Source organism: Corapipo altera, unplaced genomic scaffold (genome assembly GCF_003945725.1).
Source record: "Corapipo altera isolate COAL_440 unplaced genomic scaffold, ASM394572v1 1b, whole genome shotgun sequence".
Taxonomy (NCBI): Eukaryota; Metazoa; Chordata; class Aves; order Passeriformes; family Pipridae; genus Corapipo; species Corapipo altera.
This window is the reverse complement of record NW_020884881.1, coordinates 14,094,549-14,113,295: the sequence shown is the minus strand read 5'-3', so window position 1 is coordinate 14,113,295 and position 18,747 is coordinate 14,094,549. Positions and strand designations below refer to the sequence as shown.

Genomic DNA, 18,747 nt, shown 5'->3' with positions numbered 1-18,747 from the left:
TTCTTCTGGATGGGAGCTCTCTTTAATTTTACAGTGCACCAAGTTCATTATCTGTACCTCATAAACACACCACAAGTACAACACCTAATAAATCCCACAGCTGAGAGAGCTCACACTGTACCAGAGGATTTGAAAATGATGATAGTTTTACAGCAACAGCGACAGGAATGTAAGACATGGAAGGGCACATACAAGCTTTTCCCACAAACACAACAAACAGCAACCCTGGTGATAACAATATATTCCCAGTAAGATTGGGAAACTCTAAAGATTTCTGCTGCAATACAAGCATGAGAACTGTCCATATTAAAGAAATTAGTGAAAAAGATTGGAAAGTAGTAGTAGTAGTAATAATAATAATAATAATAATAATAATAATAATAATAATAATAATAATAAAATTCCAAGTCCTTTCACTCACCTGGCCTAGAACTGACCCTTTTTGAAGATTCTTAAAAGTTCGTTGCATTTTTTTCTGTATAATTCTGTGCCCTTGACAATTTTAGGTGATTTTGATTGAAAAGAGTGGTTTTCTACATTACCCAAACCTTATGGTCATATTAAATGAATCTGAAACCCTGATTATTTGAGCTTTATTTAATACCACCTCTCAGAATAAACTGTAATTAGTTAGAGCTCTGTCATCTTTCTTTTACCCCTACATGACGGGATATATTTTCTGATACTTTGACAATATTCTTTTGGTTAAATTAATGCAGAAATAGGTACTGTTGTTTCAATGTAAAGCTATCCCCCTCAGAGTCATGAGTTTCCCTAAAACTCCAAAGTTTTGTAGTTCAGTTTGTTACTATAAGTCTTCAAATTTGCCTTGCAGTGAAAATGGTCATTTAAAGAACTTCTTATATTTCCCACATCTCTCTGCACTGTGAAAGTTTGGTATAACTATTACTTTTATAGAAAACCCAGATCTTTAGAAGAATTAAAAGATTCCAGAAGTGGAATTGTTAAGAAAAATATGTTAAAATTTTAAAAACTCGAAATATTGTAATTCCAAATGATATTCTGATCCTCCCATAAGACCTAATTATGTATGAACTGTATGAATGAGTAAGGCTAATTAATATCAGGGAAACCTTGGCATTTTCCATCAACATGCTCAGTATTCAGTAAGATAGATTGCTCAACCTAAAAGGAATCTAAATTTGAATCAAAAACTTTCCTACTAATTTTCTTCTCACCTTCATTTTGTTGTAACCATAAACCAATATTAACTTATAGCATAATATCTTTACATCAACTCTTTGCTAGTTCTAAGTTCTGAATGTTAATTTTTACACTGTAAGCTCTCATAAAAATATTACTCATCAGTGTTATTTCAAACTTTTTTCTTATTTCCATTCTGTTTCTCTTTTTATTTTCCTCTGTAAAAGATCTGTTACTCAAGGTAAAATTAATATTACGTAGAATTGATAATATTGTAATCAGCTTCTCAGCATTAAAATACTTCATGCGTGCTCTGCTGTCTCTTTCTATACAACAGAACAGGCCAGTTTTACAATTTTTGCAACCTTTAAAATTATCAGCTCATGTTGTAGCAGTAAAACTTCAAGTACTGTAGTAATAAACACACTTTCAGAGCTTTTAATGGACTTAATAGGACAGTTAAAAAAGCCTTATCTTAACAACGTGCATAATCTTAAAACCTGGCCATGCTTTTTTGATTCGTGTGAAGCCAAGGAAAGAAATCCTTCAGCTGTCATCCAGTGTTCCAGGAAACACACCTGTTAGCCTGTGGTGTAAGAGCTTTCCATTCTTTCAATTACTTTATCAGAATTGGAAATCATTCAGAAAAAGAAATCCAGTTCTGTAGAGATGATTAACTCCTCCACATGGAGAAGTTTCAGATGAAAAAAATTCCACAGATCTATTAATATGGAGCATCCTGAAGACATACCCAGCATTTAATTAATTAATATAGTAGAAAGAAGTCTTATTTTAATGTTTCCTTGGATGATGCATCTCTTCCTTGCTGTGTGGACAGTGTATTATAAGTAGGGTCAGCAGCAATGCCTAGCTGCCTGACACTTGCCAGAACAGCACCTTTTGTCATGTGCTTATAAATGATCAATCTAGACATTTGGAATTACTTTTTTTCTATATTTGGTATCTTCCTCATTCTGTTTTTTTCTGCAGAATTTTTCCAGCGTTTCTACAAATGCACACAAGAGAAAAAATGTGTAGGTTTTGACCATTTAAAAAAAAAAAATCCTAAATCAATACAGTGATTTTGGCACAATGACGAAGAGGTGCAGGCATATATGGATAAAAAAGGAAATTATAGAGTAAAGAACCACTGAGAGCGAACAGAGGGAATAAGTCAGAAAGGTCATACTTGGAGGAGAGGGAGAATGAGGTACAGCATCAGTGCCCAGTAAAGCATCATTTAAAAATTATAAGGTTTCACAAAATTCCTATGGAATACCATTTTGCTACCAGCAGTCAGTAAATATTGTGAAATGCACATGCTCTGTTGCTGAGTACTGATCCGTGTATAGAGGATCACATCTTACTGATTTCAACCCATTCTTCTCTATTTGTCTGAATGTATTTATTTATTTATTCACTTTTAAAAAAGGAACAAATTAGTTGCAAATCAAGAAAGTCCAAAAATAAGGTATTGCAAGACTGATTTGTATATGCATAATATTTAATTACACAACAGGTTACCTGTCTGTGTAAGTTACCTACTTCATTCAATTAGCATGATATATCTTCACAGTGAATATTAAGGAGAATCATGTAGCAACTGAGATTTTTTTTTCCTTATTTTTTTGCTGGAGAACTTGGAAGACTTGAACTGAATGACATAACCATTTGAAGAAAGAAGAAAGATGGTTTCTTAGTTTTGAACCTAATGTGAATTTGCAAGTGTTGAATTCTGCCCAGGAGCCCACTGCAGACTCATGTTCTCTGTTCTTGCAGATGGTTAATAAGATCCAGGATTGTTCTCATACAAATACAGCAGTCTGAAAACTACAATACTCATCAGCGAAGAACAGCAAATTTTCAAAAAGGAAATTCTTCCACTCTGTTTTACGCATTGATTTTAGGATTGTACTAATTGCCTTTTGGAGATATTTGGCCATCTTCACTGAAAAGGCCTAGGAGAATAACATAAATTACATGTCTAAACTCTAGAGCAGCTAAAGTTATCTAAGATTAATTTAATTATAATAATCTTAAACTTTATGTGACTGTCTTAAAACCTAGGATCTGAGTTGCAGAAATGTTGAACAATGAATGGAAATGAGTAGGATTTTTCTTCAAATATAAAAACAGTTGCAAAATGTAAAACTCTGTAAAACTCTGTAAAACCAAGTCCCAGGAGTCCCAAAATCAATGGATACTTTTATCTCACTGTCTCTGTTTCTAGTTTAGTACAGGAAAAATAATGACCCCACATCTCAAAGGGATGTTTGAAAATGTTTTAATTGTAATATTTATGAAGCTGCAAATACACTAATGAGTCCCAGAGTACTGTCCTGTGGGAAATGAATATTTCTTCTTCAAAGGAGAGTTTAACACTGGGAACAGATAAAGTATGATGCCATACAATATAAAAAAATATTGATTAGCAATTAATTATGCAAGAAATTAATATTGCAGTGACCTTATAAAAAAAAAGTAAGAAAAAAATGATATTTTTCCTGAGATAAAGTTTATTTAACTTGAGAGAGAAGCCATTTGCTTACTATTCACGTCTTATGTTCTGACTCTAATATTTAGTATATCTAATAATACTTAGTAAAACAAATATTTAGATTTGCAGAATATCTCTGAGATTAAAGAAGCACAAAAGTGTGTTTTATAACTTTGTAGCTCATAACTGGTTAAACATCTAAAGTAAATTATGATAAATCAGCATTCTAAACTTGCTTTTTTTCGTGTAAAAATGTCCATCTGTGAAACTGGTGACCCAGAGTTACTAACGTGAAGTGAAACAGAATAGAAAGATTCAATATGAGAACATCATCTAAGAGCACATAAGATATTAAAAAAAGTAAAATTAAAAAGCTAATATTTTCCTATGTTTATTTCTTATGTAATCTAGGATGAATGTGCAAATTATGTCCGTGTCCTTCACCGATATAACAGAACGCATCTTCTGGCTTGTGGAACAGGAGCTTTTGATCCCCTCTGTACTTTTATAAGAGCTGGACATCCATCAGAGGTAAGAAATTCAGTTTACAGTATTCACTCTTTTGGTCTGGATTCCAGTAAAGCCTTTATGGTTAAAAATAAGTATTTAAATTCAATTGCTAACAGTTCTCATACTAACCATACAATAGATATTTTCGCTGATGAAATTCAATGCTGCTCTAAAATTTAGTTTCTTCCTGGAGGAACACACTGATATTTGAAAGCATATTCTGGAAAATTATACAAAGAATTCAAAGACTTTTTCATTTTATGATTTTTTTTTTTTAATTAGATAAGCTTTTATAGAAATTCTTAGGCAAAATAATAAATGTTTTTAGGGTTTTAGGCTAAATCTGTGGAGGCTTTGTTTTTTCGTTTTGCAGGGTTTTGTTTTATGAAATAATACGTAATATATCAAAATACGTATTAGTTTGATGTGAGATGGAATTACTTAACAAATCTTAGTTCAATTCAGCTTGTCTATGTTGATCCTGTTCAGTAAGTGTATTTTAGCTCTCTAATGATGCTTATAACTGAGTAAAATAGTACTACAGAGAAGATCAGTAAGTGGAACACATAATCAATATTGTGAACATATTTTTTATGCAAAGATAGAAATTGTATAGATTTTTCAGAAATTGGGATCCTTCTGTCTCAGTTAAATTAGATCAGCAGAAATACCATTCTCTTATTTTAAATTCTTGTGTAAGACTCCTTGGGCATTAAACCTAATCCTGATAATATGCAACCTATGTGTTGCTACATGGAAATCAAATGCTGACTGGGTGATCCTGGTTACATCCTGCTTCCTTGCATCCTTGTTTCATTGCACTCCCACTGCCAGTTTTAAGAACATACAGAGTTTAGGAATATATTTCAAATTTCTGAAATGAGTCAAAAACTTGTAGAGGGTTGAATTTCTACAACTGTTATGATATTTGAATTTGTGGACAAGTTATAAATTACATTGCTAAGTCTGGACCTTGAATGTCCAGGCTTAGTGAAAATTGGACACTGAAAGTTATCCCTTGTCATACATCTAGTAATGTTGAAAAAATAATTAATTCTGTTATAAGGTAAAATTATTGGTAAGGAATTGCACTGTTATCTGATGTGCCCTGCAGTTCTCGAAAATGAACTTTGTGAGGTGGGACTTAATAGATGGAGATGATCTGTAGCCCAAATGTAAGATTACTTTTAACTAGTAAGTGTCAGGAAGAGTTGCTGGTCAATGGTCTTGCTTATTTGGTTCACATGATGTGTCCTGGTAGAGCTGAGCACTTGTCATGGTGCTGAAGCCAAAGGACCATCCAATAGGTTCTTGCTTTCCCATATGTCCGGGAGCTCTTGGCTCGAATAAATATGAATTGCAAACATAAAGCTTTTTAAAGTGTACTCATATAAATCAACTAATGTATTTAATTCAGTAAAATGTTTCTGAATAATCTTTCCTGAATAAAGATGCATTCTTCTGGCAAAACAAACTAGAAAATAACCAGAAACCATTTCCAAGGATCTGGTCCATGCTGTGCACTTCCAACTGCTGTCAAAATGGAAAGCATCTCAGAAGTTAAGACTCCAGCACAACACTTAGATTTGGAGTTGTATGAATTGCAGAAACGCATTGTCATCTGAAATTAAGGAAGGAACTAAATGATAAGCAATGTTAAAATAAGACAACTTTGCATGTCTTCTTTGCTCCTCTCATGAACCTCCTGTCAGGCTTCCTGGTAAAGTTTGAAGGAAGTAGTGCCTGTATATTTAGGAACACTATTTTAGAAAGTATAAACAACAGACTAATAAAAATAGAAACCAAATAAACAAAAAATGAGAAACAAGACATATATAAGAATGTGTGGCCTGTGATCATCCCCTTATCTATCACTGTCCTTCCTTCCCTTATTTTGTTTGTTATTCTCTCTTGTCAAACTGAGGTTCTAAAATTTTACCCACACTGAGATCATGGGAAAATTACCATTTTTTTTGCTTGTGTAGACCATCAGGAAATGTATTTGCTACACTAATAAGTAGCTATACTAGTTTCCATTATCTAAAAAGCTGACCATCAAGACTAAAAATGAGAGGTGCCATTTGTATGGTAGGTTAAAAATAACTCATGGTATATGATTGAGTGGGCAAATTGTAATCTTTGCTTTCTTTGCACCATGTAACTGCAGGAAATGAAAGGAGAAGATCCTTCCTCAGAAAACTGAAGTTCAGTCTCTGCTGATCTCTCTAATCAGACAATCCTCATCTAATGACTTCCGATTACTGTACCCTATTACTTCCACCTCATCTCTCTGGCCATTTTCTCACTGTCTGACTATCACAGGAAGGAGAGTAGCAAAAGAAACAGTCTTAAAAATATTAATTACACTATACTAAGCAATTTCTAAACAGGACAAAAACATCTTTATTTAAAAAACAGTAAAATATTTAAATTGAAGAGTAAACACTTATTTATAATATGTATTTATATTCAATCCAATGCAGTTCACAATAATAATACTTTACTGTGATAGTGGTGAGCCACTGGAATGGGTTTCCCGGAGAAGTTGTGGATGCCCCATGCCTGGATGTTTTCAAGGCCAGGTTGAACACAGCTTGGATAAAGCTCTGAGCAACCTGGTCTAGTGAAAGGTGTTCCTGCCCATGGCAGAGGGGTTGGAACGAGATGATCATTAAGGTCCCTTCCAACCCAAATGATTCTATGATTCTATAATATGCAACTGGCTGAAAGGAATATTTTTTAAATGTTGTTGACATGTTTTTGTTAAATATGTTGAACTTCAGGATAAGTGAAATTTATCTTTGATATGCAAACTAAGTTGCTTCTGAACAGAATCTCTTTAAATAGCACAAGGTGTGTTTGAAGCTTATACACATTTGAACAATGACACTTTTCAGACATGTTGAGGTATAAAGTGTGGAAGGTAAAAAGGGGGGGAGCCCTTATAACAGACTTATGTGGATCCAGACACCCAGCTAACCCAGCATGTGAAGATAGATTCACACTTCCATATGGGACTACGAATCAACAGTACCAACACAGAAAAATACTTGCTCTGTGGTCAGGGAGCTAAACTATAAGTTTCAACAGCGCTTCCTGAGCTGATGGCAGACAGAGGATGTGACCTTCTCAGTAAAAACTTCAGGGCTCTTAAGTTACAAACTGTATATAAATACAAATTAGAGACTATTTGAGAGACATTTAAGCACATGACAGAATAACAGGATTGTATTTTCTGCCACGTTACATCTTCCAATTTACTGAGCAAGCCAAAGGGAAGCAATCTTTTGGAACTAACCGTCCAGTTAAGGCTCTTGAGCTTGGTGATCACTAGTCTGATTTTGCAGGGACATTTGTTGTTGATTTGCAACAAAAGTTTACATAAAGTCGTCCATTTCTAAATAACCATTTGGTAAGAAAATGAAGCACTGCTGATTTTACTTTGAAAAGTGAAAGTATCCTAGAGCCATGATCAGAATAATACTGTATGGCATTCTGATCCTGTACTTAGTACGGTTTTGTGAGGTGCAATACAATTTATGAAAAGGAGCATTCAGCCTCCTGTATAATGTCTTACATTCTTATGCAACCACAAATTCATATTTTCATATCAAAAGTAGGTTTGAGTTGTGTCTTGCAGAACACTGAGCTCTTGTCAACAAATCATGAAGTCAAAAGGAGATTTTTGTCTCCGAAAATAGGCAGAATTTGATTGCCCCATTGGCAGATCATTACTTCTTGGAACTGACTGAAAAACAGAACCACTAATGTTTGCAAAAAACACTATAAAACTATCCATTCCCCAACTAGTCTCTGTAGAAAATACTAATCTTCCTATACATCAGTTAAAGTGTGTTTTGAAATCTTTCACATGCATATTGTGCTATGATATGTTATATAGGTTCCGTTGCTCCTTTTGTGCTTTTCATGGTTTATAGAAGTTTAATGGTACTATGCATTTTGTCTTAACATGTTGATTGTAGAAAACAATAAGAAATAAATATTAGTTTTATTGAATTCTACATCTAGTTTCATAGAATCATGGAATATGCTGAGTTGGAAGGGAGCCATGAGGATCATTTAGTCCAACCCTTAACCCTGCACAGGACCATCCCCAAGAGTCACACCATGTACCCAAGAGTATCATCCAAATGCTTCTTGAACTCTGTCAGGCTTGATGCTGTGACCACTGCCCTGAGGAGCCTGTTCCAGTGCCCAACCACCCCCTGGGGGAAGAACCTTTTTCTAACATACAACCTAAACATCTCCAGCACAGCTTTAGGCCATTCCCTCGGTCCTGTCACTGATCACTAGAGAGAAGAGATCAGTGCCTGCCCCTCCTCTTCCCCTCACAAGGAAGTTGTAACTGCAATGAGGTCTCCCCTCGGTCTCCTCTTCTCCAGGCTGTACAAACCAAGCACCCTCAGCCCCTCCTCACACGGCTTCCTCTCAAAGCCCTTCACTATCTTTGTTGCCATCCTTTGAACACTCTTTAATAGCTTAATATTTTTCTTATACAACACAATAAGCTTGTGTTGTACTACCACAGCATAAACAAATATATTTTTCTAAATCAAATTACTTATATATTTTGTGATGCACTATCTATCACAATGTGTTTGAAAGATTAAATAGGTAATGGTTTACTGCAGTCATTCTATTGCAATATTGGTTTAATTGATGTAGCTTTGGAACTTCAGGCTGTTCCCTTTTGTAAAGCTGTTGTCAGTTATCTTTCTAAAAATATACAAGTATAGTAACTGACAGCAGTTTTTTATCTTTTTTGTTTCTAATTAATTTGACTCTGATGAACATTGCTTTCCCAAATTTAAACATTTCAGCAAAATACCCAATGTTTTTCTGCCATTTAGAAATAAATTACAAATTAGGAAAAATAGGAGTGCTGACTTTGCAGACAGATCAACTATTGGTGTTTGAAAAAGACATGTTGGAAATTTTTGTCCAAGAAAACATAAGCAAGTTAAATGCCAGCCAGTAAATGAGTTCGTTATCTCTGACTTCATGGAATGCTTTTAAATGTCAAACATCCATGCAGGTCAGAAAAGGTTGAGTTCGTCCAGTTTCTATTTGTCTATCATCCAGAAATAAAGGGGAGTTCATTAAAATAAATGTTATTTTTCTTGGAGAAAGCAAAAGTCAGAGACTCTGCACCCCAAATTTCTCATGAGGAATTGTATATGTATCCTTCCCATGTGCTCTGTGAGAAAAAAACTGAGATAAGTATTCAAACCAAATACGGAAGATGAAGAAAAGTGCAGAAAAAAAATTTATTTTGCTTCTGTTCTCACCAATCTGACATTTGCCCCTCCTGTTGTCTTTGATGTTGGGTGGAGTGGAGGAGAGGGGGAAGCATCTGTATTCAGTCTCTTTCTTTTGGATTTACATAAACTTCTCAGTTTTGGCAGCATGCGATAACTGCTGAAAGAAGCGATTTCTGTCTCAGTCTATGTTTCTCCACATCTGGCTGCTGGTAAAACAGTACTGAACTACTGTTCTGTATAGCTCAAAATACCCTAGGTGAATTTTGATGAACCCAAGATAAATCAAGTGATCTATCTGCAGTCAGGCAACAATTTTATCTTTCTGAGTTATCTGTTCAGCAGAACAATAGGTTATAGGGATGCTCTAGAGGCCTTCCGATGATGCAGACTGCCTTTGCCTAATTTACAAAACACCTTTAACAAGTCCACATGACAGTTTCACCAAGGACAGCTAAAGAAATTATTCTGCCTTCACAGGACTTGAAAAATGAGTGGAAATTCCAAAAGAAAATCATGTACAGAAACAATATCCTAAGTTTCTGCAAACTACATGGTGACAAGAGTTGATTCCTGAACAGGAAGGCATCTCTGCATGACAAAATCTGTTGAGGGAATTAAATTTATGGGAAAATGCAATGCATGAAGAATTTTTCTTCAAGAGCACCCTGTAAATTTTTAATATATACATGGAGCTGGCAGAGTGCCATTTTCAGTGCCTCATTTAATTCAGTAAACTGCCTACAGCTGTATTTCTCCACTTCAGAGGCTGATGGACTAAGTCACCCTTTCCACAAAATGCACTGGTGGTTTTTGGGAGTCTCCCCTAGGTGTTCCTAATCTGATGTATTCCTTATTATGCTATTTGTTCTTCCATTAGCCAGTTGAGACTCTGGTTATCAGGGAAGAGTAGCTCTAAATCTAAGACTTTAGTCCTGTTAGAAAGGACTTGAGTAAACTGTCCTCCAAGCAAACAAATACACCTGTAGCTCACTAAAGGCAGGTTGGAACTTCTTCTTTCTAATTTATATTACCCTTAATATTTTTTGAGTGTACACGAGGGCATTTCTTTTTCTATATATTCTGTATTTCAGTGCAAAAACAGAATAAGGTCCAATTGTGCAATAAGCTTTCCGTTTGTCTCTCTACACCAACCAAATGCAGGCAACACAAACTCCTCGGCTCTTGCTTTAACAAACTGAAGGGAATTCACATGTAAGTTGAGAGAATGTACCAGTCATATCTCAGTTTAATTTTTCCATGACGTGATTCTTCTGCTCTTGACCAACCTTTGGCAATGCCATCATTCTTCCAGCTTTGTCAAGAAACAAAATGTGTGGATGTATTTATATCTATTATTTTAGGATATTTTTTCTAACGTACTTTTATAATCAAAACAAGCAATGATCTGCCAAGTTACTCCCTCTCCATGCTTGTTCCTATTACCTCATCCCCGCTCTCTGTTTGCAGAGGATTAAGGAAGAGGAACATCTGGTTTCACTGACCAAATAGAAGTGGGTGTTGGTCAGTCCTTAGAATATGTGACAAATTCTTCCCCTGAAAATATTTTCTTAGAGACAGTGTCCCTCTGCATGGATGAAAAGCCATCAGTTAGAACACCATCCACTAAATATATATGAAATTCTGTCAAGTAAGCAACACACTGTCATAAAATCTCTTACTAGAAGATCTTTTACATTACCTAGTCTGAATGCCCACATCACAGGCTATTGAATTTCACCAAAACATCAAAAAGCCCCGAATTTCATTTAGACTAAAGAACTTCAGGTTTTGGAAGTTGAATATGCATACATTTCAATAGAGATTAAAATGGTACCGAAATCATAACAGAAAAGAAAATTAATTAGGTGAAGATAACATCTATACTCACAGCAAACAACAAAGGTGCTGTACAGAAAAAGGGAAAAAGAGAAAGCTGAAGACCCACATTGACTTCTACCTGAAGAAGTATTTCTTACTGAACTCATGGCTTATCTATGTACTTACAAGAAAATGGGCAAGTTCTAGTCAAGCAACACCTGAAGGGGATTGTCTGCACCAGTTCAAACAACCCAACCTCTGCAACCTCTGCAACCAAATCCAAACCTTCAAAAAAAAACCCAACAAAACCCCCATCTGCTTTGAAGCAGGATAAGAGTTCCTTCTGAATCAACGCATATGATTATGGGAGAAATTAAAGTTCATGAGTTTTGGCTGTAAGAATTAGTTTAATGAACAGCTGTAAAAGTGAAAGTCAGTCAGGATAATGAAGAAAGGACAGTTCTGTTCTTCCCATACTTTACTAGGAAAGGAAAAATGGGTATTGTGTGAGAAGAAACAAAAGCCAGAAGGGACCATCAGGACATTTTATGTGGTCAATCACACATTGTGTGGACAATTTTTTCCAGGTATTGAATTAAAAGCTTTTCAGGAAAATATATATTGTCATTTCAAAGAATTCAGCTAATGGTGACACCACTGTTTCTCTGTTCTAAATATTAGCTGTTCTAATCTTTAATTACCTACTATGTTAGGAAATAGCCACTTATTCAGGGTTAAATTTTTCTGACTTCAGCTTCCTGTCATTTAACTTTGATATGCCTTTGACAGCAAAAGTTCAAAAGTCTCCCACTATCTTTTCCCCATCTTTTCCACATCTGAGTACCTATGCACAAAGATCAAACCACCTCTTCAGTTTTTCTTGATAAGCTGAATAAATATGGGTTCTTAAACCTCCCATCAATAAGGATTCCTCAATCTCATTTGTGTCCTTCCTGTGAACTCTCTTCAGCATTTTCACATCTTCTGGAAGTGTGGACACTAGAACCACACATGCTATTTGATGGTGTGTGTACACGCAAGGTCACTTCCCTACCTCTGTTTGAGATTCCTCTTTATTGGAGTCAAGTGCTGAGTTCTTGGCACAGCATCACAAGGAGAAATCTCTTTTTAGCATTTTTCACTTGACCTGAAGTTCTCTGGAGCACAAAGTTATCCCAATTTACACACTCGGTTGAACCACCTAATTATCAGTCTCATACAAAAAGATAAATGAAGAGATTCTTAGGGATTCCTGTCACCATTATCTGTAACAAGGCACCTGGGATCTCCAAGACTCTAGATGAGGCACCTCAGTCTTATATGTGAAAGTGGATTTAACACTTTGGATAGTGTTGTATTAAAATCTGCTTAGTAAGCCTCTGATATTTAACTCAATATTCAAAGCATTATATAGTTTGATCTCTCATTAAGCTCTTCATTATTTATGCCTCCCCAGGCTTTTTATAAACTTTACTAGGAAAGAAATCATATGATTGTTTAAATCACTGCTAAAGTAAAAAGTCATCTTTCTAGCAAAACCAAAATTTAGCAAAACCTTAGTAGAGGATTCATCAGTGATACCTCATAACAACTGTACTTTGATATATGTCAGTAGTTTGTGTTTCTTAACAATTCTACAATGCACATTGTTTCATCAAATAGCTATGTACTAAGTGAAATGCCCTAGAGAAAGCCAAGTATTCTGTATCCACACAGTTGTTCTTATCAGTCATTCTTATGTCTTGTAACAGGCAAGAGTTTTTTTTGACAATACTCTCTATCCTTAAAATGAGGTGAATGATATTCATTATTTTGAATATTGTCTAAATAAGGTCATACATGAAGTGTAAGTTCAATTTGGAAGATTGGTAGAGAATGTGAATTGATCAGCCATATGAAATGAATTTTCCATCATATTAGACCTACCCTTTGCAAGATTAAACACAGATGGTTCTGGTAGAATGAATCCATACAGAGGAATAATGCTATTATCGAAAAGAGAAAGAAATCCTCCACCTGTGTGGTAATTTGGTGGGGTTAACTGAAATATTCCAGCTTTCATTATAGTGATTTTTAGATTCTCCCACTCTTATTTATGAAGGAAAGTATTTTTCCAAGTGACAGCTCCTGGTGAAATTTATGTCATTGTTTGAAGATTGGAGGTGCTGCTCAATAAGCTGTTAGTCATCATAATTAAAAACAGAAAAAATGAACAATGGTAGTGTTTAGTTAACATTTTTGCAGGTTTATAAGATGCACCCTTAATATTCTATGATCCTTCTGTGATTTATGACTGACATCTTTTCTTATTTCACTGATATCTATATAGAAAAATTATTTTAGATTAAAAGATGAACTAAAAAGAAGTATTACTTGCGGTTCATCTGTGTCATCGGGAGACAGTGGATCCACTCCTCTGCTCTTTGTTCTCGTCTGGCCAACTTAGACATCCCCTGTTGAAGCTCTGCAAAAGGGCTCTTGGTTGTCTAAGGCTCCATACTGTGGAGACAGACAGAGCTTCTCCAGGGTATCTGAGTCCTTCTGAAGTCCATTCTCAGTTGAATGTAAGTGTTGTCCTTTCTACGCCCAATGCATCTCTTCCTTCTTCCATCATCAAAGCTCAAATCTTTGACCTTCATCCTTCCTTTTTTTTTTTTTTTTATTTTTTATTTTTTGTGACCTTAATTCCCAACTGTTGTTATTTGAAGTTTGCTCTGACGTGACCCTCACAATCTCAACACAAGTTTAGCCTGCCAAAATCATGGAAAACAAAAAGTCTTGGTTAGTGAAGCTCTGTGTAAAAACTGTGCACTTCCCCATAGAAATCCCTTCACTTCTGTATAGCACTTGTGTACCATCTTGGTACTTGGTCATAAGACTATATCACCATTTACAGCTAATCATACATTTTAATTCTAGGGAGCCTTTATGTGGTCCCTGGAACTTTCATACTTATTAACTATCACATTAATGCAATATAATCATAATTTCTAATGGTTCCATTCTTTGCCATAGAACCCTAATGAGCTTATGTGTCCAGTTTAACATTACACAAAGGTGTCTCTTCTGAAACTCTGACCAATTCAGTCACTGCTGCTGAAACATTCTGAACTGCTAAGGCTAAATGCCTGTGATTTTTATGTGCAGTGAGGTTGGCTCTTTTTACATTCATGAAATCAGGAAAATATATCATTTGTGTCACTTTAGGCCAGATATTTTGAGACAAGTCACAAATTGCTAATCCTTTTGCAAACTCAGACAGCAGTCTGACATAGCTCCAGATTTTAAACACGTTTTCAGATTGGAGCCCTATGTGTCTTAGTCATTTAACTGTGTAATAAAATGCATAGACCTGAAAAATGCATCTGAATTTTTAGGGAGGATTTAATGTCTGTAATATTTTATACACTCTCATCCCATAGGATGATTGATCTTTTCAGTATGTCACTGGATAGTAAAGAGGATTGAAAACAGATCCTCAGAAGGAATACTACCTCCAAAATACTCTTAATTATGTCAAATAATTTTCAAAACAAGCAGAGATTTTTTGTTGAGTGCTTAGTTCCTTTTTAAAATTAATGTTTGGATTATTTAAAGAAGATATTATATGAAAAGTTCTTTCACTGTGGGACCATCCTTGTCTTGCTCACCTATATACCTCGATGGCTGTTCTATGTTGATTTAAATAGGACAGTGTATTGAAATAGTAATCCATTAGTATTTTTATAAGTATTTGGAGCACAGATTCCTTCATATAAATTCAATTATATTGATTCATTTTCCACTGGATTAAGATGTTTAATTTTCTTAATTAGTTAGTTGGTTTTGTTTTAATTAGATACCTAACTAATGTTTGGAACTATAATTATAAGATACTGCTAATACACATTTTTCTTAGCATCAAAATTTAGTCTGCTTAAATACGAAAGGGTGAATCATATAAGACACTGTTTTGGGCCTGACCCAGTAAGTTATTTTCTGCTGTTATACAAGGACAAAATATTTTGCTGTATATCTTTTTTACCAAGTGCCTTCTTGATGAGGCAAGTGTACAGATTAAGGCAGGTCATGGAGTTGAAAGTTCATTTTGGAGACTTATATTTGAATTATATTTTTTGCTGATTTACAGACATGTTCTGTGATTTTTCAATTTTTTTTTTTTTTTAATGGGAAGTCAGGGTTCATCCTTCCTAAAAGAAGCCTCTGCACAGTGTATTCAGTGTGTCTTTCTATGTTGAAATGAAAATGTAAGCATAAGTAAGTATACAAGAAAGAAGAAAAGAAATAAAAAATACTGTTTTGAGACTATACAGAACAAAAGATTATTTGCAAAAATGTGTCACATGAATTTATACTTAAAACATTATATTGTTCTATAGGGAGAGAATAGAAATCAAGATGAGGTTTATTCTGTATATTGCACTTCACTGTCTGTCATGGTCACAAACTTTCTCTAGAGTCACTCAGTATTCAATTTCTCACAGGAGAAAAAAAATAATCCAGTTAGCCAGTGAAATGCTTTACAAATCTTATATTTGATTAATTTTTAAATAAGTTTTTTGGTTTCTCACATTAGGCTATGTGACAGCATGGATGTGCAAAATGTCACTTTAAAGGTGCATTGTTAAGGTTAAATCACACTCAGAATTTATTTGAATAAATGGGAAAGTAAATATGAGCAACAAATGTATTCTTTGTTTAGAAACAGCACACCTGACATGTTAAATATTTTTAAATTCCATTTTCTACAAAATAAGGTCTATTACTGTCTCAGAGATTTCATAAATTACATTAATTTCCATGGTTCTAAAGGCTATTGATTAAGCTGCAACTGTGTCTACCTGTGCACCTAACTCAGTGTGGGTTTCTAATCACAGTTTGTCACGTGTTACTTTATTCCTTTGTAACTTGGCTTTTAAGATACTATTAGGAAAAAAAGAAAGAAGCATACATGGAACCAGTGAATCCAAGAATATACCCTATTTTGGGACAAGTGTCATTCTCATAAAGGGAAAAATTGCAAAAGACTTCAATGTGAGATGATATAACCATGCAAGTGAAAATTAACCTCACAGATGTTGCACAGAGGTTTGAGGAAAACTTCTGAACATACTGTCTTCAGAGTAGGGATGTGCACATCTCCTTAACAGTCCTCTCCCTTCCATACCCTCTCCATTTGCAGCTCTCCCTTTGGGCTTCAGTCTCCAGCTCTGATGACCCTTGTTGAAAACCCACTTTACCAGGGTTCTCAGTAAGCCAGTCCACTGGGATGTCCTTTCCCTGCAGAGTCAGTGTCTCCCGTTGTGTCCCATCCTTCCCAACAGTCTTCCACTTCAAACAGGACACTATGATAAAATATGGTGAATCTTTGGTGTCTACACTCCCTTTTTTTATGTTTGAAGAATTAATTGAATTTGAAAAAGAGCTCATCATATGACACTAGCACCATATGGCTTTATTAAGAATTTTAGAAGAGAGTTTCTCATAGCTTTGCACAAAGCAATGCATCTCTATTTCACACTTTCCTGTTCAATTCACTTTGCATGTGAACCTTCTTATTCCTAATTCTTTTCATAAAGTTATAAATTACACGGCCCCTAGAAATAAAATGCAACAAATAGCTCTTGCATGTATGTCACTCTTACTCTAAGGTTGAAGAACTATGAAATCATTAAAGCTAAGAATGAATTTTGTCCAGTGCCTTAGAGCAATAGTGAAGAGTATAGCCAGTGTTTAAAACTATCACAAAAATCTGTACAGCCTGTCTCCACAGTACTCTAAATATGATTTACTATTCAGCAATGTAAGTAACGTAGACTCCCTAGAAAAAAAATAGCAAAAACAAATTAAAACATACCACACACAAGAAAAAATAAAATCAAAACAACCAGAAAACAGTACCAACCACAAAAATGCACAAGTCTCCTGGAGAGCAGAGTGGTGGTACTGTTGGAGCACATGCATACACAGTTTAGGATGCAATTAAAGGTTATGAAATGGTTTCAATCTCCTTTAAAAAAATGCCAGTATATTTTACTTCTTGTTACTTAAAAAATAATAAAAATTTTAAGTGAAAAAAAAAACAACCCCAAACACAAACCCTTAAAAAATCAAATTCTTTTTCTCTCATAAAAATAATATTCTAGGAAAACACAACTAAACCCTCTGCATTTTTAAGTCCCTGGTTTAGGGAAAAGATACAGTCATTGTATTAATGTTGAGAATAGGCTTAAGTACTTTGATGGATAGGAATGGAAGCAAGCATATGTTTTAAATTAATCACATGCATAAGTGTTGTCTTGAACCAGGGCAAAGCAGTACTTGGCATAAGTGAAAGCAATTTTCTGCAACAAAAGTTAAATTCAGTCTTTAAATTTTAATGTCTCTGATTGACCTTTCCTCTCACTATTGTTTATAGCCTACATTATTCTTCATTGTCTAAAATTATCAATTCATACCCAGTTAATGGAAAAATGCTTGATGTATTGGAAATATCTTCTATTTCTTTTAAAAGAGCATTATTATTTTAATAATAGTTGAAAGTGTATTATGTTTCCTGAGTCACTGTGTCATAAATCAAACCCAGAACCCCATTTCTTTTCCCAAGCTACATTCAGAAATACGTAACTCCACTCCCAACCCTCCATATGTGCTTTTCCATAGTTTTAACCATAATCACTGAAAAATGCCCATAAAATAAATTGTGATGTTGAATTGATGTGCTGTATAATCTGTGAGGAAACTGTCAGTTTTATTCTGACATTTCTCAAGGGATTCCAATGTCACAGACTGCAAGGAGGGTTGGAATTAAGGAATTAGCCTTCAAAGCTGATTATTAATGTGTAACGCTTGTTTCGTTTAAACTGGCATCCCATGTAAGCTGACACATCCAACACCTGAACTTCAGTTACTTGTTCCAGTGATGGGAATAACTTATTGCAACCATGGAATATTTGGTATGTTGTCTTAAAAGGTGAAGGTGGAAAATCTCTCTTGAAGGAGCCATTGCTTACATTTTCAGTGACTTTTCAGTTACATGCATCTGCAAACATTTATGAAAAACACATCCTGCTTTATATCAAAACTGGTGAGCTCCACTGAAAAATTCCACCAAATTGCACTGAAATCCAAGTTTTTTTCTACTTTCAGTGTTAACATTAGATTATGTGTTTAAGCTACAGTGTTTTTTTCATAAATTTCAACTTTTAAAATGTAGATAATGAAAGGATACTACACATGTTGCTTAACATTTTCATTCCACAACCATATCTTTAGCTGTTTTAAACACATTCATGTAACGATCGTTAGAGATGGGCTTGTCTTTACCATTGATTTAAATCTGATTCTCAGGGAAATGGTTAACTACATTAGTAGTTATGAACTACATTAGTTAGTTATGAAGTGTAGTTTATGACACTCTGGTGGGATCATGTCTTCTCCTACAGAACAAAATCCAGTTTCTATTCCCTATGCAGG

General features: G+C 34.8%; 1 protein-coding gene across 1 annotated transcript in view; it reads left to right on the top strand.

Moving 5' to 3' along the window:
- SEMA3E (semaphorin 3E) overlaps positions 1 to 18,747 on the top strand; it is a 133,438-nt gene that overhangs the window by 75,833 nt on the left and 38,858 nt on the right. Inside the window, exon 4 of the mRNA XM_027639928.1 lies at positions 4,073 to 4,192. Coding sequence (XP_027495729.1) covers positions 4,073 to 4,192 — 120 coding nt within the window. The remainder of the gene's footprint in view (positions 1 to 4,072; positions 4,193 to 18,747) is intronic.